At 38.9% G+C, this 24,233-nt stretch overlaps 1 protein-coding gene across 3 annotated transcripts in view; it reads left to right on the forward strand.

The window, feature by feature from the left end:
- Positions 1–24,233, forward strand: part of akap6 (A kinase (PRKA) anchor protein 6) — a 208,912-nt gene that overhangs the window by 126,198 nt on the left and 58,481 nt on the right. For all 3 annotated transcript variants that reach the window (XM_019260384.2, XM_019260387.2, XM_019260385.2), the window contains exon 15: positions 185–305. In XM_019260384.2, coding sequence (XP_019115929.2) covers positions 185–305 — 121 coding nt within the window. The remainder of the gene's footprint in view (positions 1–184; positions 306–24,233) is intronic.

Genomic DNA, 24,233 nt, shown 5'->3' on the forward strand with positions numbered 1-24,233 from the left:
GCCTAATTTTTTATCAACATAACAAGATGCATATGTCTCTCTGTGCCGCAGGACAAAGCCATATTACAATAATGCACGGAACAATAACAGAAAGTAGAACATGCAGGAAATGTGAATGATATATACATGAATAACAGAAAAAAATGGGTTACAATTATTCAACTCTCTCTGTCTCTGTCTTCAGTCTGCAGGAGTTTGAGGCCGATTATCAGGAGCTCTGGGATTGGCTGATGGACATGGACGCCATGGTAACAGACAGTCACCAGCTGATGATGTCAGAAGAGCAGAGACATCACCTCTTCAAGGTAAGACGAGCTCTATTGTTTGTGACTCAGAACCTCATGACACTCAAAGAAAGTTCTCGCTGGTACCAGAAAGTATTTCTTGACCCCCTCTTCCTCTCTGCCTCCAACGTGGCGTAAACCTCTTAGACCAGTGTTTCTCAATCCTAGTCCTCGGGGGGCACAAGAAGAAGACTACTCTCTGGAGTACTTGTCAAACTTGAAACAAACCTATGCTGCTGAAATTAGCTCAGTACACCAGGAAGTACATCATGTACAGGATGTACTACATAGAAATGTACTAATGGAAGTATCAGAATTAAGACACAGCACAAATCTCCACCCTCCAAACTTACAGACTGGGCCCTTGTGTCTTTTCCCAGTCATCACCTGAAGTCTTGAACTTGAACCGTAAACCGCTGAGCTGTGACTGGATAAAATATACCTCAAGACAAGACTTGACACAGTCGATGGTGTTTTCCATCTCAGGATATTTTTCCAAACATTGTCAAATCCATATTATTATGACATGCCAGTAATCTTTTGAAAGAAGTCAAGTGGAGTCAGCACCTGGACTGGATTCTCCGTAAGTCCACAGAAAGTCAGTCTGAGTGCCCGTAGTAGACTTGAAGACTTATGGATTTTGACAGCCCTCTGCACATGAAGTTTGTGAGTCTGTAATTGTGGGGAAGTCTGGACATTTGGATTCAGTCGACAGGCAGGAAAGTGTTGCAGGGTGCTGGCTTCAAGTGTCTGACTGAAAATTGGTCTGTCAGCCACTTGTTCTTATAAATTTGCTTAAAAGAAACAAGTACCAAGAAACTTTACCAGGAAGCTTTTTGTCCGTCTTCAAAGTATGAAAGTTTTTGCCATGAAATATTTAGCATTATAATCAGACTGACGTACGATCGCTCTATCCAGTCAGTAGCAAGTGGTGTACCGGTCTCACTAACATTTTATTGAAAACAGAAACTGTAGTTGGAGTTGCTAAGCACAGTTAATGTTTTCTCAGTGATTGAAGAGTTATGTCTATAAGTCCAAAACAGCCTTTAGAGTTGTGCTGATCACAAACGACATGAATCCATGAAAGTCACTGACTAATAAAGCTCAAACTGATGATGAGACACATCATTTAAACAACTTCATCCATTCTTTTTCCATAAAGGCTTCTCCTTATTAAGGTCATGGTTAGCTGGAGCCGACCCCGGCTGACATTTGGCAACTTAGAGTCAGCAATTAACCAATAGCCCTGCATGTATTTGGACTGTGGGAGCAAGATGGAGAGAAGAAATGCAAACACAGTACTTGAAAACACACGGGCCCAGCCCGTTCAAACCAAGAACCTTCTTGTTGTGAAGCGACAGTGCTAATCATGGCACCACTATAGTGGTCATGTTTCCATCGTCAAGCTAGTTCGCTGCTTGACGATTTGTGATTTGATGGTTGGATATCAAATCATTTGGGGTTGACAACAAAAGATTGTAATGAGTTGTTAATTATCATTTTAAAGACAGCCTACATGTCTGTTTTCAAAGTAAACAAACCAAAACAACTCTCTGCCATACACACAGACTCTGAGCTGCTTTGATGCTCCAGAAAAGCATTACCTTTACTCTGGTTTTCTGTCGAGAAACGGTTGTTAAAGTTCACACTTTTAGTCGCCGTAATGCACAGCAAAGATTCTCTGCTCATTGGCTTCACTGTGGTGTCACAAATTTCCCATCAGCCACCTCTGCCTCCATCACAGAGGAGCCCTGAAGGAGTGTGTGATAATCAAAATGTCTAAATATGTAGAAACAGAGAGGGAGCTGAACAATGTCCTCCCACATTTCATTCATCCGTCAATTTGTCTGTCTGCCACCGTCCCTCCTTTCACTCCTCTCTCCATCCCACCATCCCCTTTTTTCAGCCAATCACACAAACACACACGGACACACACACACACACACCCTGTCTTCATCCATTCCAAGGCGAATGGGATTACAAGGCATACCGTCTCTCATAACCATATCATAGGGAAGAGTGTGTGTCTGTGTGTGTTTGTGTGATTGTGTAATGACTTGACTGCATCCAAACGAGACAGAGGAGCAGCATGTGTTACGATTAGAGTTCTGAGTCATCCTCTTCTGTCCTTCACACGCATGTACACACACATGCTCGCTTGTTCGCACGCGCACGCACGCACACACACACACACACACACACACACACACACACACACACACACACACACACACACACACACACACACAAAGAAAGAATTCAAAGAAGAAAAAAAGTTTTCTTGCACAGCTATTATCTAGAAAAAGACGTTTTAAGTAGCATTTTATATTTTTATTAAACAAATGTAATCAGGCTGCTGTGAGCTGATTCCAAGTGTGTCCGATGCAAATGATCTCATCTCACAAACGCACAGAAACTTCCAGACCCACTGTTGATGCCATGATTACACCTGAATTCCACCGGGCTCAGCTTTATGACGTCGTGGCTGCGACGCTGTTTCAGTCCATAAGCTACATAGTTTAATTTCTTCCTTTTTGTCTGTTTTACGATCATGAGACTGCACGGGGTGTTTTATTTTGAAAATTGAGTGGATTCTCTATGCTTTTTCTGTGACTGACTTCATGTCAGCTCCATCTGTTCTGTGCTGTTCGACGCTATCCCTGTCAAAAATAGATGAGCTGCATATTCTCCATGAAGCAGAGTGGAGAGACGCTTCTGAAACACAGGTTGTTCTTTTTTATTTTTTTTATTTTGATGAAACATGACCTGCATGGAATTAAAGCCCTAAGTTAGTATTCAGGTATTTCTGCCAGAAAGGCTTTATAACGTGGTCAATGCGTCTATTCTAACTCAAGCTATAATGTTTTCCTGAAACTAATCAACTAGATTTGTTAATTAAGTGTAAAAATGATTCCACAGGGAAGATTCCCATTCATCCACTTCCCCTCCAGACGTGGACGTAAACACTCGATTTCTGTCAGTTAAATAAAATCCTAATACAAATATTCATATCATTTCAAATACACTATATAGAAAACACTATAAATATTTAACACGGTAAAAATGTCCGATATGTCATGTCATCTGATTAGAAGCAAACCAGCATGAGGCTCAACCACGGACTGTATAAATGGATGTAGTGCTTGATGTCACCCACAGGTTACTGTAGAGCTGCTGTGAACCTCAGTGTGGTGGCTCTGGTCGTCTCTATCTTGGCAGTCCTGCCAGTCCAAAAACAGGCAAAGAGGCTGACCTGAAGCCTGGTTACTGAACCAGACACCTGTGATGACATCTGTCAATCAAAGCGTCCACACTGTTAATTCTTCATAACTTGCAGCCTTAATATAATGTGAACAGGTGAGTTGTATATAAATTCACCCTCAGTACAGTTGTCATGAACGGGGAAATTAGCTACAGAGACCAAAACTGTTTTTTGTACCAGGCTGTAAACATGTTTATTTCTGCTGTGAAGTTGGACATTTGAACATGGGGACTTATGGAGACTGACTCACTTCTGGAGCCAGCCTCAAGTGGATGCTTCATGGAGGCTTATTGTTAGCATGTTAACACACTGCAGTCATCAGGATTTGTTCTCTGGGGTCCATGAACGTCTCATTTCAGTTCATCCAACACTTGTCCAGATGACATTACCATTAAACAAACATGCTCAAAACATCACCACAGTACATTTTCTCACAGTAACATACACTCATTAACCCTTAAAAATACATGAATACACTTTAACACACAGAAACATACCGACTGTCATGCTGCTCACACACACTGTGGTTGGTTTAGGGGTCGATCCGCTGACATCTCATTCTCTTCTTACCCAGAAGGCATTGCAGCGCACCAACACACACATAACTTTGTGTTGTTTTCCGTTCTTTCTCTCTCTCCCTCTGTCTCTTTGTCCAAACTTTTCTTTTTGTGTGTGTGTGTGTGTGTGTGTGTGTGTGTGTGCAGAAATGATTTATTTAGTGGCCGATGAGACTCACCTGCCCTGCGAATTATTGATAAGTGTAAAGATGAACCTAATTTCTCCATAGGAGTCGCACTTAAATATTCATCCCTGTATGAATATTCATGGCGGCGATGATGCATGCATGAATTTTAGATGACTCTGGAATCGCTGGGCATTCTTTTTTCTTCTCTCTCTCTTTTTTTTTTTTGATGTGTCAACTCTACTGTTAAAATATTGATGCGGAGCTCGACAGCGTCTCCTCGCCCGGTCCAAGGTCGCTTTCTTATACTGTTTCTCTCCCTCTTCACCACTGAAAGTTACACAGACAGGTCTGTATACTGTAAGCTGCTCGTATGTGGCTATTTTTATCTTATATATCACTCAGATTTTTTTTTACTTTGTTGGCTTTGTTTCTGTATTTACACCATGGCTGATCATTTCATTTAAGTTACTTAATCAAAAGACACCAAACCACGCTGTAAAGACACTCCAGTAAAAGTCCTGTAGCAGTAAAACGTGCTTTATATGTGATGCTCATATTAATAATTTAGATTTGCAGTTTGTCTTTCATTTACCTACGTTTTAGTGTTTCCAATTAAACATTTTAAAAATATAGGCCAGTTTTATCGCTATCTTGACTAATGGTTAGTCCAATAATATTAATATTAATATATTAATACTAATAATAAAGCCCCATTGTGTAACTTTTGTCTCATAAACTAACAGATCTTAAATTATGTTGATGCTACATTGATTTGACACTGACAGTGTCGTTCCAGACCGGAGCTGGACAAGTCAGCAATGTCACCGGACATTTTCGATCAATCAGAACAAATACACATATCCATGTCCATATTTTACCACAGTGAGATCTAACTCTGAGGAGACAAATTGCTAAAATACTAATTTCTATGTAATGTTGCTTGGTTAGCTGCAGATCTACAGACATTCATCAGAAGATGCTGATGATGACTTGTAGTTTAGTTGACTTGGTTTTTAGGTTCTTGCCTACATATTACAAACAGAAGAGTTATAAACATAAATGTCGCTCATCAGAGGAATAAATTGAAACCAGCGGCTGCCTGTAAGATTTTCAAACATCAGTTTGACCATGAAGGTTCATTTTTGACTTTAAGAACATAATTCGAAGAAATTGCTCTGAACTCAAAGTGCCTTTTTTCAGATTCTTTAACCTCACATCATGGTCTTTATCAGTGAACAGATGGACGTGTATGGCAGGGAGATGGTAACCTCTGTCTCTATTTTTAGGGTCAGATTAACACAGTGGAAAAACCTAGGAATTGACATTGAAGTCAGATTGTTTTGTCTTACATCATTATGATCCTTTAAAAGATAAATACTTTCCATCCTGCATGATGAGCCACACAGAGGTAACACAAAGTCAAAGCCTTTAAAAGCAAGAATTACTGAAATGAAAGCCTCAATGTTCAACTTTTCACAATATAATCATGATATTTGGAGTTTTAAACTTTTGTTTAACAGTTATTTACTTCCACCAAGTCTGCCTGCCATTGTGTGTGTGTGTGTGTGTGTGTGTGTGTGTCTGCAGAAGAACACTCTAAACCCGTTCTTTTTGTTTTTTTTCTCCTCCATGTGACCGTTAAAGAACCTCGCTGTGCTCCACTAAAATGCTGGGGGGACTCGACCCTGTAACCATAGCAACTCCAGAGCTCAACAAAAGTTGTTCTTTTTAGAGGTGTGTGTGTGTGTGTTGTTTGTGCGTTTGTCTGTGTGTGCTTTGTGTCTATGTGTGTGTCTTTACATGTGTATGTTTGTGTGTTTCTTTGTGTGTGTGTGTGTGTGTGTGTGTGTGTCCTCCGGAAAGGGAAAGCTGGGCTGACAGTTGTTTCTGCGGGCAGGCTTGGCAGGCTGAGGCTCTACTGTTTATTGTGATGTTAGATGGAGGCACTTATCAACCTTGGAAAGGAGGGAGGAAGGAGGAGAGGAGTGTTTGTGTGTGTTTTGATACAGATACGTGTGTTTGTTGTGTTTGTGTGGTGATGGGAGTGTTACTTAGACAAAAATGGTGAAACAATGTTTTTGGAAATCTTCTCGATTTGTGCTTGACAGATATATAAACACATTCATCTGAAAAGGGGGATGACACTCACTTCTTCACTTTGACACTGAGACCTTCATCTGCTGCCAAGCAGGACAAACTTATTTATATTTGCAAAATTTTATTTTATTTATTGAACTCTGCAATTCATACACATGAGCTAATTTTAGATCAGATTATACAACAGTTTGATTCAACATGTAATGTGATTGAACAAGAGTGCTGATATAGAAAATAACAGCACTGAGATTTTAAACTACATGTATCACTCCACTTTATAGGTGCTACATTAATTAATACATTAATCATAACAGATGATCACAAGCAGTTTAAAAACACACAGTGATCAACCATTTCCTGCATACTGCTGTTAGAAACTGAATACGATCGGCTGATAATAAACCTGATCAGCCACCGTCAGTAATCAATACACAACCAATAATCAAACCAATAACTAACAGCAGTCAACGTCAGCCGTGCTGATATTCACTACATCAGCACTCCCTCTTGTGTGATATTGTTTGAATATATTTGTTTGTTTTTTCATTTTAATATCAGATCAGAAACTGGTTGTAGCTTTGCCTTGTAGGTTTTAGATTTTGTTTCGTTTGTTCTGATTGTTTCTCATAATGTTCACATTTTCTGTCTGTGTGTGTTTGTCGTTCTGTTTCCCATTCTCTCTTCAGCATGTGTGTGTTTGGCTGATTGTTGGTGTGAATCCAGATGGCTTGTGCGCCTTGTTTTGTGTCCGTTGGTTGAGGATCTGCAGGGACATGAAACAAGCATGAGACCTTGTATGTGCTGTCAACCAATCACACATCAAGGCCCCTGTAGTTCAGCCAATTGATGATCAAGGTTCTGGCCCTGAGTCCCACAGAAGGCGGAGCCAATGTTCATTTCTCAGTAGAGTGTGTGTGTGCAATTTCACTGACCGTGGTAATATTTTGATTGAGACACAGAGAAATGAACACACACACACAGCTAATGAAAATGCACAGGGAAACATTAAAGCGTGGATTTAATGTGCAAACACACTCACACACACACACACACACACACACACACACACACACACACACACACACACACATTTGATGTGCCTTTATCGAACAGAAACACATTTGGTATCAGTGAAAGTTTCAATTACAAATGATAAACAGCCGCAGGAAGAACTGCAGAGGAAAATAATAGAAAACAAAAGCAGTAGAGATGCTCTGATCAGAATCAGATGATATTCTTTAGAAATGACCGTCCGTAGAAAAAAATCACAAATAAAATAAATAAAACTGTTGAGCTGAATAAATAAACTGGACTCCTACTGCCTCATGTGCAATGCTACAGCTAATGGCTAATGAAGAATATTTTGAGGATTTATTCATAAATAAAAATTTTTTTACCACCATAGTCAACCAATTATGTTATTTATAAACTCATGTTCTCAAATTTAGACTTCAAAACCAAGTTGCCATGGCTGTGAAGTGAAGCCAATGCAGAAGTGTCCTCAGACGTCCACTTGAGGCTGGCTCCAGAAGTGAGTCAGTCTCCATAAGTCCCCATGTTCAAATGTCCAACTTCACAGCAGAAATAAACATGTTTACAGCCTGGTACAAAAAACAGGTGACAGGTGGGTGCTGTCACAGGTGTGTGGTTTCAGTAACTAGGCTTCATTCAGCCTTCCTCAGCTCCATTCACCTTTGGGTGGGTGTCACGGAGACAGTGTCCATCTTTTATACAGTCTATGTTTAAAATAGCAAAATTAATGCAGAAAGTAAAAATAAAGATGTTCCTAGACTGAACCTTGAGGTCAGTATGTTTACAAAAATAAAGATTGGAAATGGAATTAAAAAAAAAATGAAATAGTTATAGTGTATAAAAGTACATATATATTGTCTATAAATCCAAAGGAATGGAAATGTACATTAATAATCAAGAGTCATTTAAGTTTAAACAAGATGAAACAATTACAATATTTGATCATCTCCATATTACATTGTTTGTTCTCTGACCAATGTTAGATGAGAGGAAGATGAAGACAATTGTTACACATGACACTCGGCTTCAAAGAGTTTGATTCAAGACTTTTTTTTTCATTTGAAAACATTTCATTAAGTCATCACAGATGTCTTCTTCTTCTTCTCTCCCTGTGGCGGCTTCCAGTGGAGTCCAACTAATTACAGTGGCTATCAGGAGTGTGTGTGTGTGTGTGTGTGTGTGTGTGTGTGTGTGTGCATGCATCCCTGCCGCTAAATTCTCATTTCAAATAGCCCATGGTGCTCTGATGGAGCACTGGTCTGCACACACACACACACACACACACACACACACACACCTGCTCATTAACTGGATTCCAAAACCAATCAGTGTGAGTCCGACAGAGGAGCTCTGTCTGAGGCCACACACACAGACACACAGACACACACACACACACACACACACACACACACACACACACACATAGTGTGTTTTCAATGGTTGTCTGGTGGATCTCTGGTCCGAACCAGAAGGAGACATTCTGAACTGATTAACACATTGGAAAACACCAACTGATGCACAAAGAGAAAACGAGACAGTTTAACTTAACCAAGATTAAAATAGTTTAATCCTCTGATGGCAGATAATAATGCAGGAAACATGTCATTTTATTCTCTGTCGTGTTTGTGGAAAACATCCAGGACACCTTTGAGGCTTCAATGGAAACACCAGAATTAAGTAAAAAAATAAAAGATAACATTTTATAGTTGATTAGCTTCACTCCAGAGACACAGACTGTAGTCATACGATTTATACTTTTCAATACTTTCAACTCACATAGTGTAGATACATGTGGTATTCATTCAGTGTAGTGTTTATATATGTGGTATTCATTCAGTATAGTGTTTATATATTTGGTATGTATCCAGTGTCGTGTTTATATGTGTGGTATTTATCCAGTGTAGTGTTTATATGTGTGGTATTCATTCAGTTTGTGTTTATATGTGTGGTATTTATTCAGTTTAGTGTTTATATGTGTGGTATTTATTCAGTTTAGTGTTTATGTGTGATATTCATTCAGTTTGTGTTTATATGTGTGGTATTTATTCAGTTTAGTGTTTATATGTGTGATATTCATTCAGTTTGTGTTTATATGTGCTTTACCATCATTATTGTCACTTCTGTTATGCTTATGAATGGTTGTGCCAATTATGACGGTAAAGGACACCCTCTAATGCAATATTGCTTAATTTAAGCATGTTATATATACATTTTATTGAACATTATTATTCTGTACTAGTTTCTTATGGACAATGTAAAGATATAAAATGTAAACATACCTCACTTGAAGTGTTTGAAACAAAAAATTATCTATAATGTTATTTTTCTGGAGAGGAAAGTCTTCTGTAGAGACACAAGTCTGAAACAAAACACAGCTGAAGATTCACAGACTGTGTTTCTCTCTCCATCTTAAACCCTGAGGACAAAACACACACACACACACACACACACACACACACACACAGAGTTTGGGTTATATTCCAGTCGACAGTCATGCCCAAGAAACACACAGACGGCTTAAGTCCTATATCCTCTGAGATCTCTCTGTCTGCTTCTCAGTCTTTCCTTCCTTCTTTCTTTTATTTTGCCTTCATTCTAACGATCATACAACTTTATATTATGTTGTCGTGTCAGGGTTGAATATGAAAAAATTAAAATTTTGAAATTAAATGACAAAATGGCTTCTGTCAGCCTGTTGAAGTGTCCTTGGGCAACATACTGAACTTCATCAATAATAATAGCATTTTAGAAATCACCAAAACCACCATTTATAAAAGACACAAATACTCTTTCAGTTTTATGTTTCTTGGTCAAAGATCAGAGTGATTGTCTATTTTGGAGAAAAGCAATGGAGGTTAATAACGTGAAATATTTTATTTATACTTTGTACTTTTCATGACGTGCAAAGACACTTTACAGTAGTTAAAATCACCAAACAACCTACCGGTAATGAAAATCTACAACATGATGAATTACACATTAAAAGCGGTTTCCCGTGGACTCATAAACATTACAGGAAGATTCATATGAGCATCTTCTGGTCAAAGATTTCTCTTAAAGGCTCTCACCCAAGGTCGAGTTCCTGGTCCTTGAGGTGGAGACAGAAGGTTGACATCAGAGGAGCCAAGGCTGAAGGACTGAGTGTGATGGTGGAGCAGGCAGGTGAGGGAGCAGGGGACGTTGTGAGTCAGAAGAGGGAATTTGAATTGGATCATTGTGGGACAGGAAGCCCATGGAGGTTCTGGAGGACATGGGGTGATGTGGTCAGACAGATGGGCAACAGAGTTCTGGATATACAAGAGTTTGTTCCCAACTTTGGATAATGTGCTGTATAAAATGCTGTTGCAGTCTTCTATTCTGGATGTTATGAAGGCTGAAGAGGTAAAAAACAAACAAACAGAAAGCAGGAAGTATATCAGACATTTATTTTTTCTTCATGTATTAATGTGAGGAAGGTTACATCAGATCTGTGTGGAGCCATCACGGATGGATTATAGAGCCATGAGGAAACAGCTGATCAGTCATGTGACTCCAATGTTTGCTATGTTGCAACTTATTTAGCCATCTAGAGTGTTAAGACTTTTTAGAAAAAGGCAAAAACATATCAAGAGAAAAGAAAAAACATTGTCTTTATGAAGTCATGTGGAGAACGGACCAAAACAGAATTGTGGCCGCGGCACCAAAGATCCATGCCAGGTGGAATTTAGGTGTTACAGGAGAGAAAATAGGGAAATATGAGAGAATGAAGAAGTAAAGATGAAAATGAACGAACAAGGAAAGGAAAGAAGAAAAAGAAAGTAATTAAAAATCAAATGGAAAGTAGGAAATAATTTGTTTTACCTGCTAAAAACTGTGACCTGCAGAGAATTAGGTTTTGATATGCACCTTTCCAACATCCCCAGATAGAGCGAAGGATGAAAGAAGCTGAATGTTAACCCAAGAGAGAGAGAGAGAGAGAGAGAGAGAATCTTTAATTAGAGACAGATGACTTTGCCACGCCTCAGAAGGCTGGAATTACACTGCAGGCTATGAGGCGAGGCTAATTTCACATGTAATTGTTGCTGCAATCCTCGCTGTGCTGCTAACGCTCCCATCATCCCTCCATCCAGAGTGGGAGAGAGAGAGGGAGGAAGAAAGAGGCAGAGAAAGAGAGGAAGAGGAGGATGAGGAAGGGGGGATGAGAAAGGAAGAAAATGTACAAACAATTAGAAAAAAGCAGTGAAGTTATTTGTGCTTTCAGCTTTCTTACTAACACAGAGGAGGAAGGAAGGAGGAATTGAGAGTAGGAAAGAGAGGAAATTAAAGGGAGGGAAAGAAGGAATTAAAAAACAGTTGAATGAGTGAAGCAAGGAAGAAATGAAGGAAGTAAAGAGGTATAGAAGGGAACAAGGGATAAAAAGAGGTTGAAAGGAAAAAAGCCAAAAGGACACAAGGAAATATCAAGAGAACTAAAGGAGGAAGTAAAGAGGAAATGAGTGATGAAAAGGGAAAAAAGGAATCAAACAAGAGAAAAAAAATATAATAATTTTAAAGAAGGGAGAAAAGAAGGATGGAAGGAAAAAAGGATGCAAGGAAATATGTAAGGAAAGAAAAAGGAAATTAAAGAAGTATAAGATGGAAATATATTAGAAAAGAGAGATTGGATGAATAAAGAGGAAAGAAGAAAGTAAAAGAAAAGAAGCAATGGAAATTTAAGTAAGAAAGAATGGAAAATAAAGGAGAAAGTAAAGTGGAAAATGATGTAAAAGGAAGAAAACAAATCAGGAAGGAAAGAAGGAATAAAGAAGAGAAAAGGGAAAATGGTATTAAAGAAGCAAGAAAAGAAAGATGGCAAGAAACAAGGATGCAAGGAAATATGGGAGGAAAGAGCGACTGAAGGACTGATGAAGAGAAGGAAGGAAAGGGGAAACTGAAGGGAGAGAAAGAGGGAATTAAAGGAAGAGGAAGGAGAAAGGAAGAAGAATCAAAGAATGAATTGACATCTACGAAATGTGTTCCTATAATCCACCACAGAAGAAGAAGTGACCTCTGTACATTTTAAAGGAGACACGGTAACAAAGACAAAACAGAGGGATGAAGAGAAGAAGAAAAGAAGGAAACATCTGTCTTCAACCATTAAAGAAAAAACACTTTGAAACAGCAAAAATCTCTCGTTATCCGACAAAAGAAACGTCCTGCAGCTCAGGAAAATCTCTCACGCACACGCACACACACACGCACACACACACACACACACACACACACACTTTCTTTGTAGAGTGATATTCCCTTTTCTTCTCTCCAGAGACCTGCAGAGCTCTGCTGCTGCCTCGTTGTGTGTGTGTGTGTGTACACAGTGTGTGTTTGGCAGGATGTGTTGAGATGAGTTCCTGGGTCAGACGTCCTGATGTCGCGTTTTGTCGTTTGTCGCAGCTTGTTATATGAGCAAAGAGCTGAAAGTCCTCTGGGACTGTGTGTGTGTGTGTGTGTGTGTGTGTGTGTGTGTGTGTTTGTGTTTCTTTATATATATTGAATCTTTCAGTCAGTTTTTTTATGTCTTTCTGTGTATTCACAAGATTTCGCATGAGTTCTGTGTGCTTGTGTGTGTAGATAAACACTTGAAGAGACATAAAGTGTACTGCTGCCACACCAGAAAAATCTGTTCAGTGTCACGTGAAAACGTGAAAAGTTTATCATTAAAACTATTTTTACGTTTTTACGGCATTTATAACATGAAACTTAACATGTAACGTAACAATTTACCATTAATCTTGTTAAAGCTAATAAAACAAATTTAGTTATGTCATGATATATCTTTAGTTATATATTGTTAAACATACGATATACTAAATGTATTATATGCTTATGCTATATGAATAATGAATATATAAAAATGTACTATTTATCTAATAGTGTTATAAAAACAAAAACAAAAAAATGACTTACGTAACTTCTTGTTGAACAATATGTTTTCTATCTTGCTTAAACCTAACATTGTTTCTATGTGATAATTTAGGTTGTTAAAACATGACATGACGATATAAATTATCATGTTATAATTGAACGTTATAACATTATAACTTAATAAATAAAAAATAATTATTTATCATATCATAAGTCTCCTATATTGTAACCTATATTGCCTAAATGTGTCATTATAACATCATCATTTTTTTTACGTGATAACTTGTTATGTCATGTTATACGTTTTCAGGTTATAACAGAAAACATTATGTTATAAACAATCTAAACAATAAGTTATCCTGTCAGAAAGTTTTGTTATAACGTGATAACAACCTTTATTGTTATACAATACATAGCTTATGTTGTCGTTACTTAACAAAATAAGTTAGCTTATTATAGCGTGAAACATTTCATGTTATAACGAGATAAATAGTACATACAACAGGATAGCGTATGATGTTACAACATGATAACTTTTTATGTCATGCTATAACAATATAAATTATCTCGTTAACATGAAACATGTTAAGACATGATCACATATATATATATACATTTCTCATTAAACAATCTATTATTTAACTTAATATTAAACATTATAACATAATGTGATACGTTTTGACCTTGTTGACCTTGTAACGGCCTTGACCTTGTAAGTTATCATTACAGCATCCTAAAGTGAAATGTCTTGTTATAACATGACATTACAACAATATAAGTCATTAATAACTTATTGATAATACAATAAAATAAGTGAATAAAGTAAGTGATTCTCAGCATGTGTGTGTCTACGTGTTTGTGTTTACGTGTGTGTTCATCTGTTCTTGTTCATGATAATCCATTCTCATGTGTTGTCACATGTGTCATAGAGATGTGTATATGTTTGCTTTGTTTGTCAGCATGTGTGTGTTTGTGCATTTAATTCTGCTCAAATGTCTTTTTGTGTGTGTCCTCCAAAAGTACGCACACATTTTCAAAGTTGTGTGTGTGTGTTGTTGTGTGCATCATCAGACCTTGGCGTGTTCACTTTCTCACCTCTGTGTGTGTGTGTGTGTGTGTGTGTGTGTGTGTGTGTGTTCGAATTCACGTGTGTCTCTGCACTTTCTCAAATGTTCTTAGTTTTCTCGTGTGTGTGTTCACGCTTTCAGACCTCTGCGTGTCTTAGTGTTTCTGCTGCCTCTCTCTCCCTCTCGTGTGCGTGTGTGTGTGTGTGTGTGTGTGTGTGTGTGTGTGGATTATGTGTCCTGTGGGAGGCTGTTTCCTGTGCGTTTGTTCTGTCAGTCTTGATAAACTCGGGGATATATCTGCTTTAGAACAAAGAGACACGGCATCACAGACACAGGCATCTCACCAACTTTCCTCCCTCTCTCCCTCTTAATGTCTCTTCCCCCCCCACCCCTCTCTCTCTCTCTCTGTATCTCGTCTCTCCTGAGACTCCCTCAGCTTCCCAGGAACACCGTCTGACTGAAACCTGACGCTGACGCACACATAGAAATAAGCAGGATTTCTCACACAGAAATAAAAGTAGTTTGACGAGCATCGAGCCAATGTCGGGCCAAGGTTGGCTGTAAACATGTTTGCAGAGTTTCTCTTCAAAACAACAACAAGTGACGACTCGTCACACTGAGCGAGATGAACAGCAGCAGAATTAAAAACCAATCAGACTTTTATTTTAAAAGTTTTCCACCAAAACAAGTCTAAAACTCTCCATGAGACAGGAAACAGAGTTTCTTATTCTACGAAAAAGGTCAGATTGGGAGAGATTTGTGGATATTGATTGGCGTTTACCGTAGCCAATAGTCAGTGTTTGTTACATGCGCACCAGTGCTAGTGCTATGAACTAGTGTCAGTGTCTACCTTCCAGTGAACACAACCTCTGAAACCAGCGGTCTGTCAGTGAACATACTGAGGTGGGGCTGGAGGACAGTCTCAAAAAGAAAAACTGTTGATGATCACAACTAACTAAATTGAAAGTTTATTGATCATTTGTGGCACTTTGTCTTAAAGAGAGAAACACACACACACACAACTGTGCACACACAGAGTTTTACCTGCAAACAGATTTTATTTCCTGTGTTTGTTTAAGTGTGTGCTGTGAGAGTAATGTTTAATGTCACCTCAAGGGGAAACCCTCCTTTAAAGTGTGTGTGTGTGTGTGTGTGTGTGTGTGTGAGTGTGAGTGTGTGACACAGACACACTGTGAACATGCCGGTTGCAAAGCGACTGGGAGCTCTGGTACACAATTAGTGTTTGAGCCACATGATGTATGTGCGCGTGTGTGTGTACGTGTGTGTGTATGTTCTCCATTCATCACCCTACTCTCCGTTTGACCTTGGCACCTTCTTCATTAGAATAAAGATTGTCTGTCGTTTAGGCGACATGGTCGGTCTGCTGGACACACACACACATGCTGAGAGCCAGGCTATTACATTTCTGTCATTGTAGTGAGGAGAGGAGAGGAGAGGAGAGGAGAGGAGAGGAGAGGAGGTAAATTCTTACAATATCCTGTACATAAATAGTTCCAACCAAGCAGTCTGACTGGTCACTAGACATTACGAACATGCTCAAATCATGACATCACACTGGACTTGTCATGGATATTGTTATTCTTTGTTGTGCTTGAACCTGGTCTGGTCCAGGTTCTGGCTGCTGAGCCCGGTTTTGTTCTGTGGTTAGGCTAAAGCTATCTGTTCATAAGGAAGAAATAATATTAGGAATAAAAGCTTGTCTCAGATAAAGGCCCAGTTCTCTCTGCAGTTTGAATCGGCCTATTCTGACTTTCTATTTGTCTCATTTATTTCATTTAAACACCCACACAGCGGCGGAAGCCAACAAGAGAGGCTGTGTTGTTGTCCAACACCTGGCCGCCTTAATAAGACTGTAAGTCATTGGTCAACTCTCTCTCTCTCTCTCTCTCTCACACACACACACACACACACACACACACACACACACACACACACACACACACACACACACACAGATGATTTGTAAATTGACTCAGTCAACAAGTGAACAATGTAGGATCTCTCTGTGTCCCTGTTATTCCGTTCAGTTGAGTAATAACAATAAAGAAACCTGTTGCCAGAGCATTAATACAATAACAACACCAATCACACACACATTGTTATTTAATATTACTTATAATATTATTATATTATAATATAATCTGCTCAACATGCATAGCAAAACATACGTTAAAGGATTCATTTGTGTTATTTAAACGTTCATTCCAAATGAATGTTAGTTCTGATCCATCCTAACGCGTTAAAACACTGAAGTCGCACAATAACACAAACAATCTAACCAATCAACTTAAAATGATTTTTGTCTGGTGACTTTAAAGAGAGAACAGAATGATATAAATGCTTTACTTTCAGTCGCACAGACCTCTCTGAAACTATACTCCACCAGATTTCATTGATGGTGCTGGTCCACCGCTGTCTTCATTGGATTGTTTGTTTGTGCGCTTGTGTGATCTCTGTTTCTACACCTTCATTTAAATGAACACCAGCAACTCCCATCTTCTGCAACATATAATTACAGTTTTTGTCAATAAAGTCTGTTAGCTTTAGAGAGAGTGATCAAATGCTTCAGTTTCCTGTCAGACAGCAAGGTAAAGCAGTGAAAATATTTTAAATACAGCGTATTTTTAGGTTGATCCACTTTGAGGTGGCTGAAATCTGTTTTGTTGCTGCTACATTAGCTTAGCTTCATGCTAGTCCTGCTGGCTTGCCAACCGTGACTACATGAACTACATATCAAACTGACTATGGATCAGTAACTCATACAAGCGCACTTCAAATTAACACAAACTATCCCTTTAGAGCCCGTACATACCAGCACATGCTCTCTCTCTTCCTGTTTCTCAGTATAAAGACCGTCTTTGTTTCAATACTGAATAGTCTGATCCTTCCAGCTTCCTATGGGGTCAGCAACACACACAAACACGTTTGTACTTCTATACTCATGAGGACACTCATTCACTTAATTTATTCCTTTGGCCCCCAACCCCCTAACCTAATACTATTCTGAACTCTAAAACTCACTTTGACCCTTTGAAGAAGCAAAGACAATGTCCTCACCCTCAAGGCCCGTAACATGAGGCCTTCACAAAACTAACAGTTATAGGCCCCCCATCGCCTTTTTTTCTCTCTTACTGTAGGTACAAGCTGAAAATTAGATGAGTAATGGAAAATATGTTGATTGATATTGATTATTCTAAATTTTACACCAGTTTTTTTCACAAACTTCTTGATCAGAAATATGAACTCCAAACATTGATCTGATATGCATACAAAGTCTAACTGGCGCTCTCCTGTGTAACGTTCCCCAGTCACGACGAGTGTAATCACACTGTGGTAAATATGGACAGCTGTACACGTGTATTTGTTCTGATTACATTACTTATGATCAAAAACTAGCGAGTCGACAGCCAAACATCAAACATTGCCCGCTTGTTCAGCTCTGGTTCTGGCACGACACTTGCTCTGCTCCTTGTCAGCATTCTCCACAGTCCGGGCAGCCCGGCTAACGAACTAACATTAGCTAACAGCAGCTACAGTTGGCAGCAGTTTACTTTACTGTCCATCAGAAATAGTGGTGGTGTGTGACTTAGTGCTGTAAAGCGTTACTTCTTGCATTATTCTCCAATGAAATATACATACCAGTCACCTGATTCCAAGTCAGTGTAGCATCAACATGGTTTAAAATCTGTTAGTTTATGGTAGAAAGGTTAGACAATGTTATTTAAAAATAAAGAATAAAGTTTCAGTCGTACCATTATTGCCATGATCACCAGTGACGTCAAACAACAGAACTGGGTAACGTTTCTGGCATGATTTCAACGTGCTCTTTGCTAATCAGAAAATGATGAGGAGCGATAAAAGGTTTGATTCGTTAGCATTGAAGTTTGACGGTCTTTTGTTGACCAGTAACTGGATCCAAAATGGAAGCCATCCCTGGTTTTGGTCAAATATTCGGGAATTCCTCTGCGTTTTCTTCTTCTTTTGTTTCATCTCATACTGTCTTGCCGTGAGAGAATTCCCAGGGTTCTTAGTGGGTCAAAGGTCACCTGGCATGGACCACAAACGGCATACCACAGTCTGTATGACTCAACCTCCTGACTGCCAACACTCACGGTCTCTCTCGCTTTATCTGTCACTTGTTTCTTTGGACCAACAACATGGAGAATAACTCTGTGAAAATGCATTTTTAATCAGTAATAATAATACCTTTTGTTGACTTTTTCAGCCGGTGAAATCAAGTGTTTTTTCTTATAAATTTCGACCATTTATATTGTCTTATATTTTAGTCTTGTAATGCAGATTAGAAGAAATAATAATAATAAGCAGAATAATAACACAAAGCCATGCATAATCCCCCAGAGGCTGTAGCATTCATTGTCGTCCACTGTATGAAAGTGTTGGCCAAAACAAACATACTGATGATTTGGATTTTCTTTTATCAGAAGAGGAGATGAAAATGTCAAGTTTGTCCTGAGGGTGGCATAAGAGGTGGAACCTGTACACTCAGAAAAATAATGGTTCCAATGACCATTATTTTTTATTTAGGGGATGTTTCTTCACAAACTTTATGTGAAGCACTAAAGCTCCTTCATCTTTATTGGATTTATTTGGTGGGTAACAGTATAAAATTCAGGCTCCAGCTCATGATTATTTTCTCAAGGAATCATTACATATTTTGGTCAAGAAAACATCAGAAAACTGAATTTAAAAATATTCAGGTGCGTTCAATAGTCCGAAAATTACGGTAGGTTTTCACCGTTAAAGTCATTTTGTTTTAAATATATACATATATATAAATACACGTACAATATGATTTTTAAATGAAAAAAAGCTGTACAATTTTGTGTAGGATATAATCTTTTATGGAGAAAATGTTTTCTGCTTTTTCCTCTGATGTCTTCCGGCTGCTCCGCCTCAACTCTCTAAACTGCTGCCAACTGTATGTAGCTGCTGTTAGCTAATGTTAGCTCCGTTTGTTAGCTGTACTGCCCAAACTGTGAGCTCAGAACACCGGGGGAGTGTTAGTGTTTGTACCACAGTTGTTTTGGGGACACTGGGAAGAAGAAAAGGAGGTTTTCAGGCCCGGGACACAAGGAAATACTGATGAGGAGCGGAGCACACGATATTGTAACCATTTATGAAACCAAGATATAAAAAATCTTATCAACCAAACCTTAAAACACACAGATCATGTTAATTTTTCATAATATCAATGTATAAATAATTTAAAAATTTCATATGGATCGGTTTTATGAGACTCCCCCGCCCCCCATTTTTTAATGGACAGTTATTAGTATGTGCATTCATTCAGCTGTCCGTTTTCTCCTCTCCCTCTTTATCTCAACAGACTGGTAGAAATGTCACCCTCCTTTCTTTGTATCGATGACCTCACAGCTACCAACAGACATACACACACACACATGCACACGCACACACACTCACGTGACTGGCTGTGAGGCTGAATGGTCGAGCCGTTTTTACCGGCCAGTCAAACAGCTCATTCATTTGGTTTCCATGGTGACAATTAAAACATGTTGCCAAGTCTTTTGTTGTCACCTCGTTTTGGGGGAAAAAAGAAGACTCTTTGCTTGTTTTTTCGTTTGTTTTTGTTGTTTTTTGCATCTTTTTGTCCAAACAGAAACTTCCAGAAAAACTCTCAAAAAGACATGAAGCTGTTTTTTCACCAAGCTCTTACCAACGACTCAAAGTCAGTCCAAGATTTACTCTTACCCGGCGGCTTCTTGCTCGCTCACTCTCTCCTTTTCTCTTCTTAGCTTCCTCCGTCAACGTCCTCTTCAGTCTCTTCTCCTTATATTATGTCCATAGAAGCTGCTGACCCCGTTTACATTTCCCGCTTGTCCAGCTCCGGTTCTGGCATGACACCAGCTCCCCTCCCCTGTCCTGTAAACCTCCTCTTCTTTCCGGTGGTCGAAAACGCCTGTGGTACAAACACTAACACTGCCTCGGTGCTCTGAGCTCACAGTCTGGTCTGGGCAGCTTGGCTAACAAACTGAGCTAACATTAGCTAACAGCAGCTACAGTTGGCAGCAGTTTACTTCACTGTCCATCAGGAAACTCTGTAAATCACAGAGAGTTGAGGCGGAGCAGCCGGAGGACATCAGAGGGAAGCGCAGAAAACATTTTCTCCATAAAATATGATCCAGTTTCACCAAAATCAGTCAAATAGTTGGTGGTGTGTGACTTCTCCCGACCCGGAGCCCAAAGTTACATAGTGTGAGAACAGACGTACGAAAGACAGAGACACCATTCACCTGATTACAAGTCAAATCTATTCACACAATGAGACTTTAATATTTCTCTAAAACAAGTGAAAAGGAGATTTGGCAAACGTGCAAGAAACTGAAGTGAAATAAATAATCATAATTATTGCAATTATTGTAAACTGAAGGCAGTTTTAGGATGGTGATGTCACTTAAATTTGTTTGTGGTTGTACTTGTACACACACACACACACGCACGCACGCGCACACACACACACACACACACACAGGTTGAAGTGTCTGGCAGTATAAATGGGGTGTCAGAGAGCCACTTCCTGCTCTTTCATAGCCGGTGGAACATCCATCTCAACCGGAGACACTGAGTCACACACACGCACACACACACACACACACACACACACACAGTAGTGCAGCATGGATTTTGTGTGGTAGTCCTGCACACACGCACTTTGTTTGGAAAGAAAACAAGAAAGAAAAAGCAGAGCTGGACAATGAATCAGAAAAATGCATCATTTTTATGAGTGAGTCCTCCTCAACTCTGCTCGTATTAAATATACTATTGTAGTAGCAGCAGCACTCTAACTCAATACTGTGCCAGCCATTAAGTATTGTTAAAGAAATCTTTTGCACGTCCTTTTTCCTTTTTCCCTGCTCTTGTGTCTGTGTTCAGCTGTCTGTCTGTCTTCAGCTGTCTGTCTGTCTGTCTTCAGCTGTCTGTCTGTGTTCAGCTGTCTGTCTGTCCTTACAGTAGCTGTCCGCTCTCACAAGTTGAACGTTACCAGCGAGTCCTGTGTGATTCATTCAGCCACGTCTCTGTGATGCTACACTCTCCATACTCCCTCTGTTAGCTCCTCCACCTTGTTGGGGACGTTCCCCATGATCACAGACTGTGGTCATGGCTTCACCGTTCTCACTTCAGCACGGATCTCCGGTCTTTCCACAGAGAGCATGCTGACGCTGGAGTATAAACAAGAGAGCCGTGGCTTTTTTTGAGCGGGTCGCCTGATGTATCAGGAAATATAACAGAAAAAAGGAAAAACACTAATCTCCTTAGTTCCAAGTTCATGTTCGCGCACAAAACAGATGGAGAGTGGTGTCAAAAAAAAAAACACAGAGAAGTGTTCAGAGCTACTGTAACTGTCTGCCACCCACACGGCATGGCAACAATGATGTTTGGGTTAATATCGTTTTAAATTGGATACAAATGGTGAAACATTTCTCTAAAATTCCACATTAATACATTAAAAACTTGAAGAACACTATAAACATATTCATGATGCAACCTGTAATCCATTAAAGGTCAAGTTTAAAAAAACATGCTCAAACTACAATGAAGTGGCTCCGATGGGGACAAACATGATCACACATGAACAAAACTGGCCTCATTGAATCCCCAGTATGCATGTGATTAGCATAACGTGGGCATGTCTGTAAAGAGGAGCCTCGTGGGTATCCATAGAACCCATTTTCATTCAGATATCTCGAGGTCAGAGGTCAAGGGGTCCTTTTTGAAAATGGGCAGTTTTTCCATCGCTGAAATTTAGCCAAACTTTGGAACATTTCCACCTTAAGTTCTCTTGTTTCGTGTGGCCTATCTTCACTTTAAAGACTGTCAGAGGTTAAAATCAGCTCTTTTCCTGTAGAATTGAATTCCTGGCCACATGGAGCTTAGAAGAAGTTTTACAACAAATATATACAGAAGATTTATAGTCTGTTATTTACAGGGCAGTATCTTTTTCTTCTGTCAATGTATGAATTTTTATTAACTCTAAATTTAACAATACCTTAACTGTAGTATGTCTTTTAATCACAATCTGTAATCATCCTGTAAAAACTGCAGAAAGAAAGAAAGAAAGAAAGAAAGAAAGAAAGAAAGAAAGAAAGAAAGAAAGAAAGAAAGAAAGAAAGAAAGAAAGAAAGAAATAGAACAAGAGGAGAAGAGAAAAGATGATGAGGAGGGGGAAAGGGATGAAGGTGCGTCCTTATCACTTCCCCCAAACTTTAGTTGCCGCGACGACAGAATTGTTCCGTTACGCAGCCTCCGACAAACTTCTCTCATTTGGAGGATAAGATGAATCTGCGAGAAGAAGAAAAAAAAAAACTAATGTTCAAAATGCATTAAATGTTTTTCATGTATGACTGCATTTTTGCTGACATTTCAGCTCCGTGCTCATTAATATGGAGACCAAATTAAACTTATGATTGCTTGTTGATTTTCTCTCCCCTCCTCCCCCCTCCATGCCTCCTCTCTCCTCTCCTCCCCCTCTTTCCCTCTCGTCTGTTTTGTCAAGCGTTTATCCGACGTTTCAGTTTTTGTGGGAAGCTGCCGATGAAAAATGTCTTTTATAGGTTTTACTATCATAAACGTTTATTTTCTGTTTCTTTTATTGTGATTTTAAAACAGTTCTCATCATATTTCCAGCCTGAAGTGACACATATTTTAATTTTTTTTTTCTTTTGCTTGGTTTTGTGGAATATGTCAAATAATCTGTAGATCTGAAATATGGCACCATATCAATAATTGAAGTAGATTTATATCTGAATATTTTAAAAATAGGTGATCTAAGAGTGCAAATAAGAAATATTTCTATTTCTTTTGATCTGCAGATTATTTTCTCAATCAACTGATTTATTGTTGAAAAAATATCAGAAGAGTGAAAAAAGCTAATTTTCCCAGACCCTAATGTATCTAAACATATTTAAGGTTTGGGTCATAGTCATTGGAATAAATGATATATTCTAATATTCTGATATTCACATACTGACAAACATGTATATTAATATACACAAATCACATGATTTATTTTATATCACTCTTTGCTCGTCTATATTTCAAACCTACTGAGAAATGAAATGCAAGTAAACAGCTTTTGTGGAGCTGGATATCCAACATATGGGACTGCAGCAACAACTAATTAGTTTAAATTAGTTAAAATTGATGTTTTACGATTTTAGTCCAGACGCTGAGCTGATGCTCTGATCAACACAAACTTTTAATGGCTTCAGGAGCAGAAAGAGTCAGTAGATTCACAGATTTACAAGAAACCAGGATAGAGGAGGCAAAAGGTCCAGAAGGTCAGAGTGGACTTTACAACCCTGAAAGAGAAAAGCCAAAAACAGAGGAAGTGCGGAGGATTATCTCTTTGTTAAATAATGGTTTAGTAAAAAGTGACGCTTCGATTTAAGAGACCTGATCGCTAATCCAGTCACCCGGCTGAAAGTTTCTCTTTGTTTTCTCTCCTGAAAATTTTGTTTCTTTAGAGTCGACACAATCTGTGTCACGTTAAAATCTCAAATGTTTCCGTCATTTTCGCACATTGATTAAAACCAAAAAACATTGACATCAACATTGTGTGAATGAGGACGACGTTCTTTAATGATTTTTCTTGCTGAGCAGCACTTTGTTTCTAATTGAATCCGTACAAGAAGGGGAATCCCAAGAAAGGTTCTCCTGATCCGCACTTCTTTTCCTGACATTTGAGAGTGCAGTGTTATGTACCACAAGTGGTACCACAGTTTAAGAACCACATGTTGCGACTCACGTTCTTAAGTTCCAGTACACCAGTCGCCAGTACTCTCTACTTGTCCACAGGGTCTCTTTTGAGACTTTGGGTAGTGGTGGGTAGTGCCAACACATTTTTCAAAATTTCAGAACTGAGT

Source organism: Larimichthys crocea, chromosome V, assembly GCF_000972845.2.
Source record: "Larimichthys crocea isolate SSNF chromosome V, L_crocea_2.0, whole genome shotgun sequence".
NCBI lineage: Eukaryota > Metazoa > Chordata > Actinopteri > Sciaenidae > Larimichthys > Larimichthys crocea.